At 47.2% G+C, this 16,947-nt stretch overlaps 1 protein-coding gene across 7 annotated transcripts in view; it reads right to left on the reverse strand.

The window, feature by feature from the left end:
* Cacna1b (calcium voltage-gated channel subunit alpha1 B) overlaps positions 1-16,947 on the reverse strand; it is a 171,978-nt gene that overhangs the window by 9,234 nt on the left and 145,797 nt on the right. For all 7 annotated transcript variants that reach the window (XM_021155454.2, XM_029474069.1, XM_029474066.1 and 4 more), the window contains 5 exons: positions 12,301-12,397; positions 9,663-9,771; positions 5,153-5,260; positions 4,576-4,688; positions 3,742-3,869 (listed from right to left, as the gene is read on the reverse strand). In XM_021155454.2, coding sequence (XP_021011113.1) covers positions 3,742-3,869; positions 4,576-4,688; positions 5,153-5,260; positions 9,663-9,771; positions 12,301-12,397 — 555 coding nt within the window. The remainder of the gene's footprint in view (positions 1-3,741; positions 3,870-4,575; positions 4,689-5,152; positions 5,261-9,662; positions 9,772-12,300; positions 12,398-16,947) is intronic.

Genomic DNA, 16,947 nt, shown 5'->3' on the forward strand with positions numbered 1-16,947 from the left:
AGCCTCTCCACAGCCTTGGGTGAGAAATGTGATCCTTCATCTCTAACTCTTTGAAATTGACTTCAAGAAACACTGTCCAAGAGTAAGGTGAAACAAAAAGACCTGGCCCATTTGTCTATGAAATACAATAGCCTCAAAAATCAAAGCCAAAATGGGACACTAGGAGAAAAATGGCTCAACGGAACCAGGAAGATCAGAATTATAATTGTCTATGAACAGGCATTTGAGAGCTCAAGGAAGAAACTTTTTTTAAAAGACATCTATTTATTTATTTCATTTTATTTATATGAGTGCTCTATCTGCATGCCAGAAAAGGGCATCAGATCTCATGATAGATGGTTGTGAGCCACCATGTGGTTGTTGGGAATTGAACTCAGGACCTCTAGAAGAGCAGCCAGTGCTCTTAGCCACTGAGTGATCTCTCCAGACCAAGAAACAATTTAAAAGTCCACAGACACTAGAAGTCAGTAACCACAGAACTTAGAAGAGATAGTGTACTAGTTAGGGTTTCCATTGCTGTGACGAGACACCATGACCAAGACAACTCTCATAAGGACAACATTTAATTGGGGCTGGCTTACAGGTTCAGAGGTTCAGTCCATAATCATCAAAGTAGGAGCATGTCAAGGAATAGGCAGGCATGGTGCAGGAAGAGCTGGGAGAGCATGTTGATCTAACTGCAGCCAGGAGAAGCTGACTCTTCCAAACTGTGTGGAGCTTCAAAGCCCAGCCCCACAGTAACACACTTCCTCCAACAAGGTCACATCTCCCAACAGTGCCACTCACTATAGGCCAAGCATATTCAAGCCACCACATTCCATTCCCTAGTCCCCAAAGACTTGTTCAAACACATGAGTCTATGGGGGCCATACTTAGCCATAGCATAGTGCAAAATACATTTAGTCCAACTTCCAAAGTCCCAAAATCTGTAACAGTCTCAACAATGTTAAAAGTCCAAAGTTCAAAGTCTCTTCTGATTTTGTAATCTCTTAACTGTAATATCCTACTAAAAAAAAAAAATCAAAAAGCAGATCACATACCTCCAACATTATAGGACATACATTACCATCCCTAAACATCATAGTGAGGAAGTAATAGGCCAATACCATACCAAAAACCAGCTGGACAAACTCCAAACTCCATGTCTCCATTTCTAATGTCAAAGAACTTTTCAAATCTCCAACTCCTTTCATCCTTGTTGACTGCTGTTGACAAATCTGGCACACAGCAGCAACAAACTTCATTCTCTTGGGCTAACTCAGCTTTCCTTGGTAGATATCCTATGGATCTAGCATCTCAAACATCTTGGGGGATCCAAGGCAATTTCAGCATTACAGCTTCTTGTTCTGATGTCTGGGATCCACATATGATCTTCTGGGCTCCTCCAAAGGGTTTGAGTCACACAAGCTCTGCCCTCTGTAGCACTCTAGGCTCTGGTTGACTCCATTCCACTGCTGCTGTTCTTGGTGGTCATCCCATGGTACTGGCATCTTCAATGTGCTGGGGTCTTCCACTGCAACTAGGCCTCACCAATAGCCTCTCATAGGATCACTTCATGGTGCCAAGCCTCAACTTCTTTGTATGACCCTTAAGTCCTAGGCTGTCAACTGCAACTGAGGCTGCATCTTTACCAGTGGTCTTTCCTGGCCTCTCAGTGTCAAGCCTCAGCTGTTCTCCATGACCCATTCACACCTTCAAAACCAGTACCACCTGGTGACTTTTACACATTACCAAGTCTAGCTGCAGCATGAGGTACAACCTTGGTTATCTCTAGAACACAGCTTCCTTGTGCTCTCAGAAAACACATCCCAGAAGATTTCACCTCAGTGATGCTGGTATCTTCTTAATCACAGGTAATTGCTTATCTCTAGCTAACTAGCTAGCATCAGTTGTTCCATTAAGCCCTTCTACTCTTGTCTCTAAAGGGAGAGCCACATAGCCAAAGCTGCAGAGTTCTGCTACTTGCTGGGGCTGGAACATGGCTCCCTGTTCTATTACATCTTTCATTGCCTAAGCTTGGCTGTCCTGGAACTTGCTCTGTAAACTGATCTTGAATTCAGAGACTTGCATGTCTCTGTCTCCTGAGTTCTGGGATTAAAGGCCTTTACCACCACCATGCCTGGAACAGGAACTTGGAACTTGCTCTGTACCAGGCTGGCCTTGAACTCAGAGATCTGCTTGCTTCTGTCTCCTGGGATTAATAGTGTGTGCCACCATGCCTGGGCCTAAGCTTTTCAGGACCACAACTCCTCAAGATCTAGATCAAAAGCCTGTGTCTTTCAGCCACAGTATCTGGATCACAGGTGTGCCCTGAGTTGCTGGAATGTGGTTCGTTTAAGATTAAAAGTTCAAATGAAAGCAATAACTAAGTAATAATGATGCCAAACATGATATAACCATTCCATGTTCAATGGCAAATGGATAAACAATAAGCTTAGCTGGGTGGTATCTTGCCCACCCAACTATAACTCACTTAATCTGTTTATTTCCTTGATTTATCTTCATTGCACTTCCTGGTGCCCTTTTATTACTTGAACCATACATTTTGTGTTTTTCCTTTCTAATCTTGCTGTGCTTGATCAGAATGCTCTTCATGAAAGTAAATCAGAGAACAAAGTCTCTGCTGGACTTTTCCAAGACATCCTTCATCAATACACTAAATAAAAATCTCTTTACCTTAGCCTCAGGTAGACTCTTCAGTTAAGGGCAAAGAGCTACCAAATTTTTCACTAAAACATCACAAGAACAGTCTCTAGGCCACATACTAGAATTATTCTCCTCTGAAACCTTTTGCGTTAGCAGGCCTCCACAGTTCAAATCACCCTCGGCTCTACCATCTTCCATATTCCTACTAGGATGGTCCATTAAGCCTCACTAAAAGCATTCCATTGCTTTCCAAAGTCCCAAAATCCACATTCCCCCCAAATAAAAACATGGTCAGGCCTATCACAACAATACCCCAGTCCCTGGTACCAACTTCTGTCTTAATTAGGTTTCCATTGCTATGACAAGACACCATGACCAAGGCAACTCTTATAAAGGACAACATTTAATTGGGGCTGGCTTACAAGTTCGGAGGTTCAGTCCATTACCATCAAGGCAAGAGCATGGCAGGGTCCAGGCAGGCATGGTGCAGGAGGAACTGAAAGTTCTGCACGTTGATCTAACTGCAGCCAGGAGAAACTGACTCTTCCATACTGTACAGGGCTTCAAAGCTCACTCCCACAGTGACACACTTCCTCGAACAAGGTCACCCCTCCTAACAGTACCACTCCCTATGGGCCAAGCATATTAAAACCACAGGTACATGCAGTGGCTGTTACCTCAGGAGTAGCACAGCTATCTACCCAAGCTTGGTGATAGCTACCTAATGCTATGAAGCTAATCTCAAAGTCCATCAAGGAAACTAGCAAATAGAAAACACTAGCAGTAGCCATCTTTATCAGCTTCCAAGTGTCTGTGTACCCAAGGGTGGAGGTAGACATTAAGTTGCTCCAGAGCTCATCCCTGGAAGTGGGATGGGACCTGAGAACCCCCCTATCTTGTTGTGGATGAGCCTCAGGTATTTCAGGATGTGAGCTAGAGGCCAAACTCTAGGTAGTATGTGGGGACAGATATTCCCCCCTCACACTGGCCTTGAGTTCTTCCCACCAGCACTCACATGGTGGTCCTGATCCACCAGCATGCCCCACCAGCACACCCCACCAGCACACTCCACTCACATGCTCCAGTGGAACTCACATGGCACCCCCATTGCTGAGGGAAGTTGCACTCTTTTGCCGAAGGAAAACCCGAGCTCCTCGGAGCACAGCGGGCTGTGTCTGCTCCAGGGTGGCCTTCAGAGGGTGGAACAGGGAAACGGGACCCATCTACAAGAAGAACAAGGAAGAGGCCTGTGCCTGAGTACCTCAGCCTCGTACAGCATGTAACAGTCTAGTCTCTTTATTCTGCAGCATAGAACCTTGTTTCCCAAGAGGAGCATGTGAACAAAACAAGGCAGGCTCAGGGACCCTTCTATTATTGCCTCAGCTTTCCTCTATAAAGGACTTCAGGAAAAGTCACTTAACCCAGAGCCTCGCCTCTTCTACCTACAGGGATGAATGCTGGTCATATACAAAGTCAGTCGTCTCATCTTTAGGTTATAGTGGCTACTGCCTGGAATTCCAGGCCAGGATGAGTAGTGAATATGCCATGGCATGGGGCCAGGCAAACATCACCAGAAGTTCTGTGTGTCTACAAAACAGAACCTCCACATGGTAGTCACTAAAGAAAGTCACCAGAAAGATGCATCCCACACAACCCATGAGCAATGACAAGAGTAACTCTGGCCTATACCAGGCATCTCACTGGTGTGTGCCTGTGTGTGAATCTCTTTCCATCCTCTAAGTCTTCCTCAGATACATCACATCCTCTCTGGACAACCACAGAAAAGGTGACACTGCCAGGGCTTCTGTCTTACCCCTAAAAACCAGCTCTCAAATTCAAGGCTCCACAGCACTCCCAAGCAAGTAGCTAACGGAGAGCAGACAGCTCTGCCATTAAACCCTGAGCAGCTATAGTCTCCCCCAACTGTACCTGGGACAGGCCTCCGGGAGCTTGGTGAGTCTGATCTCGGGTGGTTTTGTTCTGTTTGTAGAAGTCAAATATCATGAGAGCAGCATAGACCTTCCCCACTGTCATCTCGTCAGCTGAAGAGAACAGGCGAAAGGCCAGAGGGCAAGGTTTGGAGGACACACAGCACAAAGAAGCCACAGAAAATGTAGCTGGGTAAGGAGGCAGCGCCTTTCCCTCATCCCCTGTGTGGGCTCAGCCACGGGTGCTAGTGCTCTGTTCTGTAGTTAGTCTCCTCTAGCTACAGAACACAGCATACTCTGAGCAACACTAGCTGGTCCTGTGTCTCCTACATTGGACAGATGCATCCCTACAAGAGGCCCTCAGAATTGAGCACCAATACTAGGCTTCCCTTTTGCACTTTTTAAAGTGTTGTGAGATATATTGTCAAAGTAGGAGGACTCCAGATCACCATGTATGGCTCCTGTGCTACTCAACATAGCTACACAGGGATGAGGGGCGCTCACTTCTCCAAAGCAATACACTCCCATATGCCCTGAGGGAAGATGGGAGCAGAGGGTACCTTTCACTCTCCACTTACGTTTGTGGGGTGGTACCAGTAAGTCCAGAGTCTTCTGGGGCAGATTAGCCCACACAGAAGAGATCTCTTTTCTCAGCTCAGCATCACACTGGTGCTGCTTCGTCCCCGCTGGGCCAGGACAAGAGGGAAAGGGGAGATATGTCAGAAGCAGTCCTGCATGCCCCTCATTCAGGCAGAGCCAGAGACAAGTGTGGGGAGGTATGTGTAGAGCAAGATAGGATGGCGTTGGTGCTAAAAGGAAGATACACAGTGACCTGCAGACTAGTTGGAGACCTTCCCGCACAGTAGGAAGCAGTACAACTGTGCGTATGTATATTTGTGTGAGTGTGCAAAATAGAATCCAGGGTGCGTGTATGAGTGCATGTGTGTGTGTGTGTGTGTGTGTGTCTGTCTGTCTGTCTGTCTGTCTGTGTGCATGGTAGGATAGAATCCAGGGCCTCTGTTCTATAACAGAGTTATAACCCCAGTACCTTAAATATCATTTGAAGAGTGAAAGTTTTAATTTTGATGAAGTTTAATTTATCAGTTTTTATATGGTTCTTACATATATGTGTGTATATATATATATGTATATATATACCCTGAGCAGCTATAGTCTCATATATATATAGATATAGATAGATAGATAGATAGATAGATAGATAGATAGATATAGATATAGATATAGATATAGATATAGATATAGATATAGATATAGATATAGATATAGATATAGATAGTGTGTGTATATGTATGATTATTGAGTTGCCCATGGATGCCAGAAGAAAGGGGCATCAGATCCTATTTGTGAGCCTCCTGCTTGGATCCAAAACCTGATACTCTGAAGGAGTAGTAAATACACTTAACATCTGGATTCATGCATTTTTCTAAAAAGAAATCTCTTGCCGGGCATTGGTGGCACACACCTTTAATCCCAGCACTTGGGAGGCAGAGGTAGGTGAATTTCTGAGTTTCGAGGCCAGGCTGGTCTACAGAGTGAGTTCCAGGAGAGAGAGAGAGAGAGAGAGAGAGAGAGAGAGAGAGAGAGAGAGATCTCCACTAATCTCAGTTGTCAACACTCTTTTTTCCTTCTAGAGGTTTTAATCATTTTAAATTTATAACCCCTTTCAAGTTAAGTTTTGTAGGAGGTCAAAATATATGCTATGTACTGAAAGGCATCCCCATTATTGCTATGCAGAATTCATAAGAGCCAGTGACTGTGGAAAAGCGTAGAAGATAGTTATCATTAAAAGTTATAATGTTCAGAGTGCCCTTCTGAGAAGACAGCAGAAATCTTGTTTACCCTCTCACTGAGGAGGAGACTAAAACCACCCTGCCAGGACTTCTTCAAGAGTGGACAGCAGAGTTTCTAGAACCTTAGCTCTAGAGAGATTTCCTGGGCAAGCTGCCCAGTCTGCGGTATGTTGTGCCGGTACTCTGTGATGTTTAAACTTAACAGATTTTAGAATCGCTTTGTAGACAAATGCTAGGCACGTGTGTGAAGAGGGTTAACCAAGAGGGGAAGCTGTATAAATGCAGGCTGCACCACTCTGAGCTGAATAAAGGTAAGTGAATGGTAGCAGGCACCTCTGCTTCCTGTTTGGGGATGCTCTGGCCTCTCCCACCATACTTGATGGACTACCTACCCCTAGAGCAGTTAGCTAAAGTAAGGCCTTCCTCTTTAAAACTGCTTTCTGTCCGCTATTTTGTCAGAGCAGCAAGAGAATAAGTACACATTCCAAACTAACGGTGAGTCAAAAATCTCTCCCTTTGTAAATGGCTATCTGACTTTACAAACCACTGCTCACTAGGGATGAATGGTACCTTTCCTACATCGATCCCCTTTGCAAATTTGCAGGAAGTCAGTTGGCTCTATGTGTGTGGGTTTCTCCTAGTCACACCCTGACCAGCATAGCTTCACGGGAGGAGGCTGTTTCCTGCCTTGTCTTCTTTTCAACCGGATGATTCAAGTTCTACATTTCTCCATAACCTTAGAATTGATTCATCTGTTGGGATTTTTGTCTGGATAACAGCGATTAGGACAAGGACAGGGCTGATACATCTCATCTACAACACACTCTGATCCACGAACAAGACCCAGGCTACTCTTACTTATTTAGGTCCTTGATTCTTCCTATAAATATTTGTGAAACTCATAGAACAAAGTGTACAGATGGGTTCTTAGAGTTATCCATGTTATAGAAACACTGTATTGTGTTTATTTTTCAAGGAAACATTTTAAGGAAACATTATGGAGTTATTTTCCATTGTTACTAGAACACAAATGCTTTTGTATATTACCTTTAAGTGTGTGTCAGTTTCAGTAACTTTAGAAGCAGACTGGAATTCTGCAAATAATAATGTAACTATGACCACAGGCACTTTTGTTTTTTGCTCTTTTTATTATATTTTTATTATGTAAAACAATATTTAAAGCCATTATTGATCATCTTCTCTTGCTCTTGCTCTTCCTGTCATCTTACTGGAATGGCAGGGCCTCCAGGATATCTCTGAAAATTGAGCACTGACTCAGGCCGTCCTCAGGCCTGACTTTCTTATAGTTCCTGTGTTAAATATTACATTAGCTCAAGTTTTTCATAGATATCCTTTATCATATATTTCTTGGATGTCTCATTTATTCCAGCTCCACAGAGGACTATTCTTAGCAAGAGTGACCACTGGATTCTGTCACAGACTTGTCCCCCATGTAACTATGGAGATATCATCCAGTCCCGATTAGTGTTTGGCACAGTACGTTATACTGACTGAGCTCTAGAACACAGAACCAGCCTCCCACAACTGGAATAAACCCCCAACGGCATCATATATTATCCTGTTTTATGTACCGATAGATTTAGTTTGCTAAAATTGCACTGAAGATTTTTATGTCTAGAGACAGTTCACTAAAATTATATTGAAGAACCTTATGTCCACATTCAAAGGAAGATTGTTTTATTTCCTGCCATATCTTTGTTTCTTATATCAGAATAAAGTACATTTAAATTAAGCTGAGAAAGATTCCCTCTATTTTTTATTTTCTAGATGGTCTGTATTCATTAAACTGTTTGATAGACTTCACCCATGAAGCCAGCTAGGCCTGCATTTTCTGTTGGAAGGCTGTTTGCTGTCAGTTTACCTGAGAAATATAGTATTTCCAAGGTTATCTCATTTCTTACGCACCTGTGTTATAAATGAGGTGCATGTGGCAGTGAAGGTACCTGTATGCTGATGCTTGTGTGAGACACCTCTTGGTGCATGTGTGGAGACCAGAGGAAAACCTTAGGCATCATTTTCAGGAGCCTAAAGTTCTCAAATTAAGCTTGGCCAGAACCTCCAAGTTCTAGTACTAGTGCCGGTTCCCATGTCACGGGTACTGGAATTACAAGCACACATTACCATGCCTAGCATTTTTCTTGTTTTTGTTTTTGTGGGGTGTTTGTTTGTTTGTTTTTTTCGAGACAGGGTTTCTCTGTATAGCCCTGGCTGTCCTGGAACTCACTTTGTAGACCAGGCTGGCCTCGAACTCAGAAATCCACCTGCCTCTGCCTCCCAAGTGCTGGGATTAAAGGCGTGCACCACCACACCCAGCCATGCCTAGCATTTTTAATGTGAATTCTGGATTTATCAAGTAAGTCGTTCTTTATCCCTAAGCTTATCTATCTTGACTGAGTTTAGTCGCTTATATTCTTCAAAGGACTCATACATTTCCCTAAGATGTTGTACTCAGAGAAGCCAAAACAAAACAAAACACCAAAAAACCCAACCAACCAAACAACAACAAAAACCATAGGAAGTAGAATCTGAGGAGGGCTACAGACAGGGCAAAGCCTGAGAGAAATCAGCAGAGATCGAGTAGCTGGTTCTTATGAAGGAAGGAAAGGAGGAACATAATAAGGGGTAAGAGATTGCCCTTAAAGAAAAGAACGTAAGAGCATGCTCACATATTGGCACACGTAACCCCAAATGGAGAAAACAACAAAGCAAGAAGCAGACAATCAAACAATAGGTCCCACCCAGCCTTAGGGACACAGTGAGAAAAGATGGCGCCTGGTGCACAGAAGTAACCAAGCTGTGTGGCATAGATGTGGGAGAGTGATGGGGTACAGGCTTCCCCTGGTAGAGGGGAAGGAAAAAGAAGGAGATGCCCCATGTTGCCTGTAGCCTGACTGAGATTGCTATCGCTACTAGATGTAATGACTAGAGCAAGCAATTGCATTTCACCATGCGGGTTCCCTCCTTAGACACGAGATAGTATAGCTCTAATGCAGTTGTCATGGGAATGGTCAATGCCAAATAGAGCAGGTAAGTCTATCCAGTTGTCTCCCAGGCAGAGCCCATCCCTTTATCTTCCTTACATGTCTAAGTAGATGACGTGTGTGTGTGTGTGTGTGTGTGTGTGTGTGTGTGTGTGTGTGTGTGTTGTTTTGCTTTGCTTTGAAATAGGAGGTCCCACTAGTTACCCAAGGCTGCCAGGAAACTTGCTAAGGATTGATTGATTGGCCAGTCCTTTTCCCAAGGCTATGTGACTCACCTGGGGCAAGCTTGATCTCCAGTGCTGTCCGGATGAGGGCCATCAGTGTGGATGTAAAGTGCACCGTCATGTCCTCATTGGATATGGGCATGTTCATGCGAACCAGGCGCTGGGGATGAGTAGGAGCAGATCAGGGCCAAGCATGTTACGGTCACTCCCACCCTAGAATTAGTGTTTGGGCTCTGGAGCTTGGCTTGGCGTCCTGAGAGTGGTCCCGGCAGGTGCCTGGTCCAGAAGGCTGGGTGGGTGGAAGTTTTGCCAGCATTCTCTCCTCCCGGACCCCACTCTCATCTGAGCTGAGATTCTCCTGGCTAGAGAAGAGCAGAAATCCAAGTAAAGGCTGTAGCAGAAGCCAGGCCCAGGAGCCTGAGTCCTGCCCACTGACTATAAATGCCATAAGGGGGTATGATCCTGGCTGAGGAAGAAGGGCCTAAGGCAGAGTGTCACTCCCTGGGACAGCCTAGAACATAGTTGGTGAGCCTATTCTATGGTTTTGCTTACCTGTCCTCTATCTGCAACTGGATCATTGGGGTAAGGAGTGGCAGCCAAGAGGCCTCTCTGAGGTCCAGTCCCAGTGAGGCACTCCTCAAGAGAGATGTTCTTGCTTAACTCAGGTCTTAACCACAAACAGGGGGCCAGGGAGACACACTTGAAGACAGATGAGCAGAGCAAGCTGCTCCCATCTCTCTGAGTGGCCAGCTCCCTTTCTTGTTTTTCAGAGACAAAACATCTTGAAACAGGGATGTGTCTGAGTCATTCCTCTGGGTAGACTCAGCAGCTGCAAGAGACTCCGGCTCTCAGAACATCTGAGGGAGGATATGGGTCTCAGGTATCTGAGAACACTCGGTTGGCCATGAAGCACCCCAGGAATACTAATGTCCTCTATATAGGAAGAAAACTAGACAGGGCTTCCTCCCTAAAGCAAGCACCCTTCTTTGGGGGACGGACACACAGCCCTAGTATCTTGCCCCCAAGTTCTGTATCTTCATTGTGATGGAGGGGGCATAGGGGTGCAGAAAATAGGAGGTAGGCTCTTGTCCTATGAATGCTGGCAAAGCCCCACCGGGCACGTCCAATTACAGGACCAGGACCTCACATGTCACATGGGTTACACACCAGGAAAAGCCTGCTTCCCAGAGCATGGCATCCCTGCAGACCAGCACCGATGGCAGTGTGAGAGGCCAAGGAATTCCTCTTCCAGGGAAGGGAGTTGGGATGGGAATGAAAGAAGAGCAAGCAGACTGTTCTAAGAGGGGGAGATCTGTCCAGGACACCAAGGGTCACCCTCACAAGGGCTTCCCCAGATTTGCCCCCAGTCATGGAGGACAGACAAAGATATAACCTCAGAGAAGCAGAGTGGCAGACCAGGGCAAATAAGCTCCAGACATGGCACTGGGGCATCTCGTGGGCCCTTCCCCATCTTGCCCCAAACCATCTGCAACCTACCCTGAAGCCTCCCCTGGTCTGGTCGGACCCTGAACCTCAGGATTCTTAGGCATGGCTAGAAAGGGCAGTGCAACCCTTCCTGCCTGCCTTTCTGTCTGACTGGGTGTCACAGGAACAGAGCTCTCCCTCCTATGGATAGAGACATGCACGCATGCAGGGCCTCTGCAGTTTCAACACACATGCTAGTTGAGGGCAGATAAAGGCAGAAGAACCCAGAGGCATTTGTGAGTGTTGGGAGAGCTGATTGGTTCCCATAGACTACACTGAATGAAGTGGCAGACAAAAACCTAGATGGGATACGGAGACAGAAGATGGACAGAGTACAGTGGACCAAAGAGGGAGGAGCCGGCAGGGAGCTCTCAAACAGATGCAAACACAGTTGGCACTGTTTAATGGGGAGCAGTCAGGGCTGTGAGTGCTGAAGGCACTGCAGGTGGAACGAGCTGTGACTGAACCAGGAAGGAGGCCTGGAGGTGTCCATGTTCACTTCCTCCCTCACGACTCAGTGATCTGAGATTCCTAAACACCTAAAGCTGGGACCCTCAGCCAAGGGCATCCAAACAGACTTTCCTTTTCAACATCAAGGCCCCTCTTCTTTCTACTGGGAAGCTTATGAAGCCCTTGACATCTGTAGCTGGGCGTAAATCCCTACAAGGCTGAGCTTAGTTGGGGTAGAAGGGTACGGCAGAGGAAAGCAGCAGAGGTCCACAGGCCCCATCCAGCTGCGGAGGCCAGACCTTGCAGACTTGATGACCACCCACGACAGGAGCATAGGGACAGGGCATCCAGGTAGTCTCAAGCCCAGAGTAAAGCACCCTCTGTCCAAAAGCATTGTTTTATTGGTCTTCTCGTCCTTGGGAAGGCACAGGAAGAGAAGGAAAAAGGGCCAGGGATGGGGTGTCTCTGGCTCTATTATCCCAAGCTCCTCAAGGATGTCAGTGGTAGGAAAGCCAGACAGGGAGTCGGGTTAGTGCAGAGACATGTGCCTCTGTCTGGGATGAGAGCAAAGGGTTTCAGGGTGGTGAGGGAGCAGCGGTAAGGCAGCCAGGTACAGCCAAACAGCCAAACAAACCCTAAGGAAGCAGGTGAGAGCCCATGAATGCTCTGTGGGCTTAATGAGGGCCAGGTGGGCCCAGCCAAGCACAGACAGCTCCTGGGTTGGATGCAGGATCAGTGCAGGGTCAAGGTCTACCTTGTATGCAACTCGAGCCGGGCATTTCTTCCCCAACCCCAGAGGTGGGGACATGTGTTTCAGCATCTCAAACATGTCATTGTAACTGATGCGCCCACTGGAAACCCGTTCCAGAGGCCAGGCATAGTGGGGTGGTCCACAGAAGAGGCACACGGCAGGAGGGGTAGAGCAGGGAGCGGGCAGGGGAGGAAGCAGACAAGAAAACAGATTCAGTTAACCAAAGTGTCGGGTAAATGCCCCAAATCAAAACAAGTAAAATGAAGGAATCTCTGCTTGACTTGACCCTTGCTTGCCCCCACCCCCAGCCTCACCTTCTCATAGGCAGCCCAATGCAGGGCAGCGGGCAGGGGTGATGTCTGAGCTAATGAACATGGAGGGGTGAGGAAGGGCTGCATCGGGGCGGCTTTGGGTTATAAATTTCTGACTTTACTCTTTTAGAACCACAGACAAGGCCAAATCAGAAAGAGCTGGTTCATCGTGTGGGAAGCACTGGCCAGACTGTGTGGAGATGAGAACTGCTGAGAACCACAGCAGCAGCATCACCCGCCTTAATAGGCTGGTAGATTTCCTTCCACATAAGGCCAGAGGTGAAAGTGGAGAAAAGTCTACAACAGACTAGAAAACTAGAAAAGGAGTTCCAAAGCTCTTAAAGGACTGAACTTAATGACAGGGCAAGTCAGCTCCAAGCCCAGAGACGCCCGAGGCCAGCCCAGGGCAGGGCTGCTGCTGAGGTCAGGGCTGGATGGGAAGGAGACTTGAGGAAGGGGGGAGCTGAGTAAGCTGTGGCCTGGTGCCACTGGTGCCTCTGACATCACAGGTTGGGACCAATAGGTTGGATGTGCCCCCTGTGGGCTAGGGCACTCAGGGCAGCATCTTGGGGCTGGTGTAGCATCTTCCCAAGTCAAGAGGCTGGGGCTTCCCTCTACCCCAGAGCACCTGCCTGTGGGCTTGGGGGTCTCAGAGACACAGCAGAGTCCAGCCTTTCTCCAGAGGGCAGATCTGCCCAGATCCTGCCCTCTGCTCACAGTTCCAGGCCAGGGGGTTTCTCCCTGAGCTGAGCACATCAATCCAGAAGCGACGCAGGAGGGCTCCCCTTTCTTGTTCCCACTCTTTCCTTCCCCCAGGGACCTGAAAGCCGCTCCTGACCCACAGGGACAACTGCTCCTTGTTTATTTGCACCCACATACATACTTCCCTGGGCTCTCAGCCTCTGGCCTGTCAGACCATCAGCCCATTCATAAGAGCCTGCAAGAATGCTAGGTGTGATGGCTGTTTCCTTGGTTCAAAACAGGTCCTGTCTCACCCACATGCCATCCCTCCCAAACCCCACACCCAGACAACTGGCCCTGGCAGATTCCGCCTAGCCAGGCCAGAAAACACCTTGGGCACTGTCTTGAAGACTGCCTGCCTCCAGCTAGGGGAGATAAAACAGGGAACCAAAGCATCCAGGATGCTGGAACGCAGGGCAGGGCAGGACAGAGGAAAGAGAAGGTGAGGTGTTGTCATTCCCGAGTCAGGCAGGGAGTGTGTGCAGTGTTTGCGATTCGGGCAGGGAAGTATGTCAGATGGAGGCTCTGAAGTTGCAAACCTTGTAGGCCAACCTACGAGGGCAGTTCTTTCCTAAGCCAACGGGTGGCGCAATACAACGCAACAAACTGTACATATCCTTATAATGAATCCGGCAACTGGAAAGGAAATGTTACAGGTTATGGCAACAAGGCATGATGGAGCCCGCCCCGCCCACCCACCCAGTCTGCAATGGAAGATGAGCTGTGAGGTGGAGGTGAGGGGTACATCTACACAGGCTTCTCCCTAGAGAAGAGCCTAGAGGCTCGTGCTCCCAGGAAGTGTCGGCCCCAAGATAATCCCTGGACGTGAAGCTAAGCAGGAAACACTCAGAAAAATGAGGAAGAATAAACACACTCACCCCCACCATGAGCCCTAACATTGGCCAGTCTCAACTGAACTTGCTGTCTGTCTTTCCCTCAGTTCCTGAATGGCAGAGCCCTTTTCCATGTCTCTCTCTGACCCTGACTCTCACTACCATGTTGCACCCCGTCCATTTCTCAGATGCAGAAACCCTACTCATAAGTACCTAAATAGCCCTCAATCATTCCCATCTTCCTGGATACACTGATGTCCCCCTGGAGTTTGCTGGCCTAGCCAAAGAAGCCCTCCTCACAGTGATGGTACCCTTTGGTCACCACAGACTCTTCTTTCTCCTACATGGCTGGTCAGTTATAAGTCCTGCCCAGTTTACTTCTTGGAAAGAGGATGTTCTACTTGAGTCTCACCCATGTTTGCTAATCTTGTTGGATCCTAGGGACAATTACAAGGGGCCAACTACTCATTAAGTCCATTCTATGACACCGGTGGAAATGTGTGGACATGATGCATGTTAACCTTGTTTGGGAATATTTTCCCAAAACAGCCAAAAGCTTTCCCACTATCTACCAAGTAAAAAGGCAAAGATGCCCATTTAACTCAATTTCTAGGTCTCTCATCTCAGTCTCTCCCAGTCTTAACACTTCACTTGTGGCTCACACGGTCTCCCCAGCTCTCCCTCCCTCTGACCTGCCTCAGAGCTGCCTGGCACTCAGTCCATCTTGCCTCCTTTCATACATCTTAGGGGCATGTGATCCTTCCTTCCTTCCTCAAGTGTCCTGGCTCTAAGCTATGGCCATGTAACTATCCTATCTCACAGCCGTATTTATGTTTTCACTTTTGGGGCCACAAACCCAGGACATAGCAGGTGCTCAGGAAGTGTTTACTCGATAGATAGATGACTGTGTAAGTGTGGCTCTCATTTTCAGTCCCCATGCTTCAACACAGTATGTTGAAGCAGCAAAAGGGAGGCCAGAGGAAAAGGCAGTTCCAGCTCCCAGAAGCTCCATGCCTTTCTAGTATCCCACAGCATGTACAAACTCACACAATGCACAAACGATACATAAGCACCCTAACATGTGCATATATACATGAAATGACTCACATATGCACACAATATACATGTACACTTACCATACATACACAGATGTGTATACATATACACAGTCTGTCTCACACACACAGATAAACTCACATGGATACACAAAACATATGCATGTGCTTATGTGTGCACAATGTATATTGCATGTGCACATGCAGAAGACACACAGGCTCTTCCACATATACACACATGCATATGCTCACACACACACATCTGTGCTTGTGCATACACATACACAAATGTTAGAAAGTTTGGCAGTTTGTGGTTTCAAAGTTTTTCCCAAATGATGAGAAAATCGCATAGTCACATGGGAAATTAAGACAGCCACCTGCTAGGTTTGCAGTGAGCCTGTTCAAATGCAGGACCCAGCTTTAACCTGTTTGGGTGCTCTGCCTGGCCCTGTCTGAATGCAAGACCCAGCTTTAACCTGGTAGGTGCTCTGTCAAGCTATCCACCTCCTGGAGGGGTCTGCAGGGAACCAGCACCAGCCTCAAAGCACTTGATGATCTTGATGTTGTGTGGCCATGGTGTCACTTCTGCCACAAGGCTCATGTTTGGCCGTCTCTTCAACTTGCCAGTGACATCCAGGGCCCCTAGCTCTCCACCTCTTGAATTAGAAGACAGACTGAACTCTCACTATTCATGATCACAAGTTGTACTCAGGCCAGTGCCGCTGGCTAAGCAACTGTGCACATTACCCCTTTCTTGGTTACAGTTGATGGTGGGAACTGGGTATGCAGCTTGTGAGGACTCGGGGGATGCTGCTCCTTCACAGGCCTTCATTGGCCTTCAGTGCAAAGTGAGTCCTACAGATTATGATTTTTGCATCTTGGGGAAATATTCCAGAAATAGCAATGACTGTTCAGGTCATAGCCAGGGTAATCTGGGAGTACTAATGAGTAATTTTGTAGCTAAAGTCTCTCCAGCCCTTTATGTGACAAAGTCCAGTCTCTCCACTATACCCTTCCTTGGTGACATACCTAACCAATATCCCTGAACCTGAGCAACTCAGTCAGAGTCTTGGGCGTGGTGGGGAAAACATATGAATACACAGATATGAGAAGCATCTACAAAGTGAAAAGTAGTCAAGTACAATATACAATAACAATAAGTGGTTCTGCTGCTTATGAACTATGTAAAAATGGGAGATTTCCCATAGAAATGGAAAATATACACAGAGGTGATGTCAGTCCAAACAGCCTCAACCAAAAAAGACCTCTGTCCCAGGGCCCTGATGCAATACTGTGAAACTTCCTAGGCTACAACTCCAGACAGCACCTCAGAACACACCTTGTGAGGGGCAGACAAGGCAGCTGAGGATACAGCTGCAGTCTGTTTGTCTGTCCCTAGGAGCAGAGGAGAGGTTGAAGGACAGGAGTAATGGGAATCTAGCCCAGCAGAAGAAAGCATGTGCAACTACCCCCACCCTGAGGTCACTGAGCACTCACTCTCATGCTGAGCATCAGGTTAAGGAGAAGGAAGCAGAAGCTCGGGAGCTTGGGGAGGAGGACTCTAGCCATTAGCTCAGGAGCTTGGAGAGGAGGACTCTAGCCATTAGCTCAGGAGCTTGGAGAGGAGGACTCTAGCCATTAGCTCAGGAGCTTGGGGAGGAGGACTCTAGCCATTAGCTCAGGAGCTTGGGGAGGAGGACTCTAGCCATT

The sequence above is a fragment of the Mus caroli genome, chromosome 2, assembly GCF_900094665.2.
Source record: "Mus caroli chromosome 2, CAROLI_EIJ_v1.1, whole genome shotgun sequence".
NCBI lineage: Eukaryota > Metazoa > Chordata > Mammalia > Rodentia > Muridae > Mus > Mus caroli.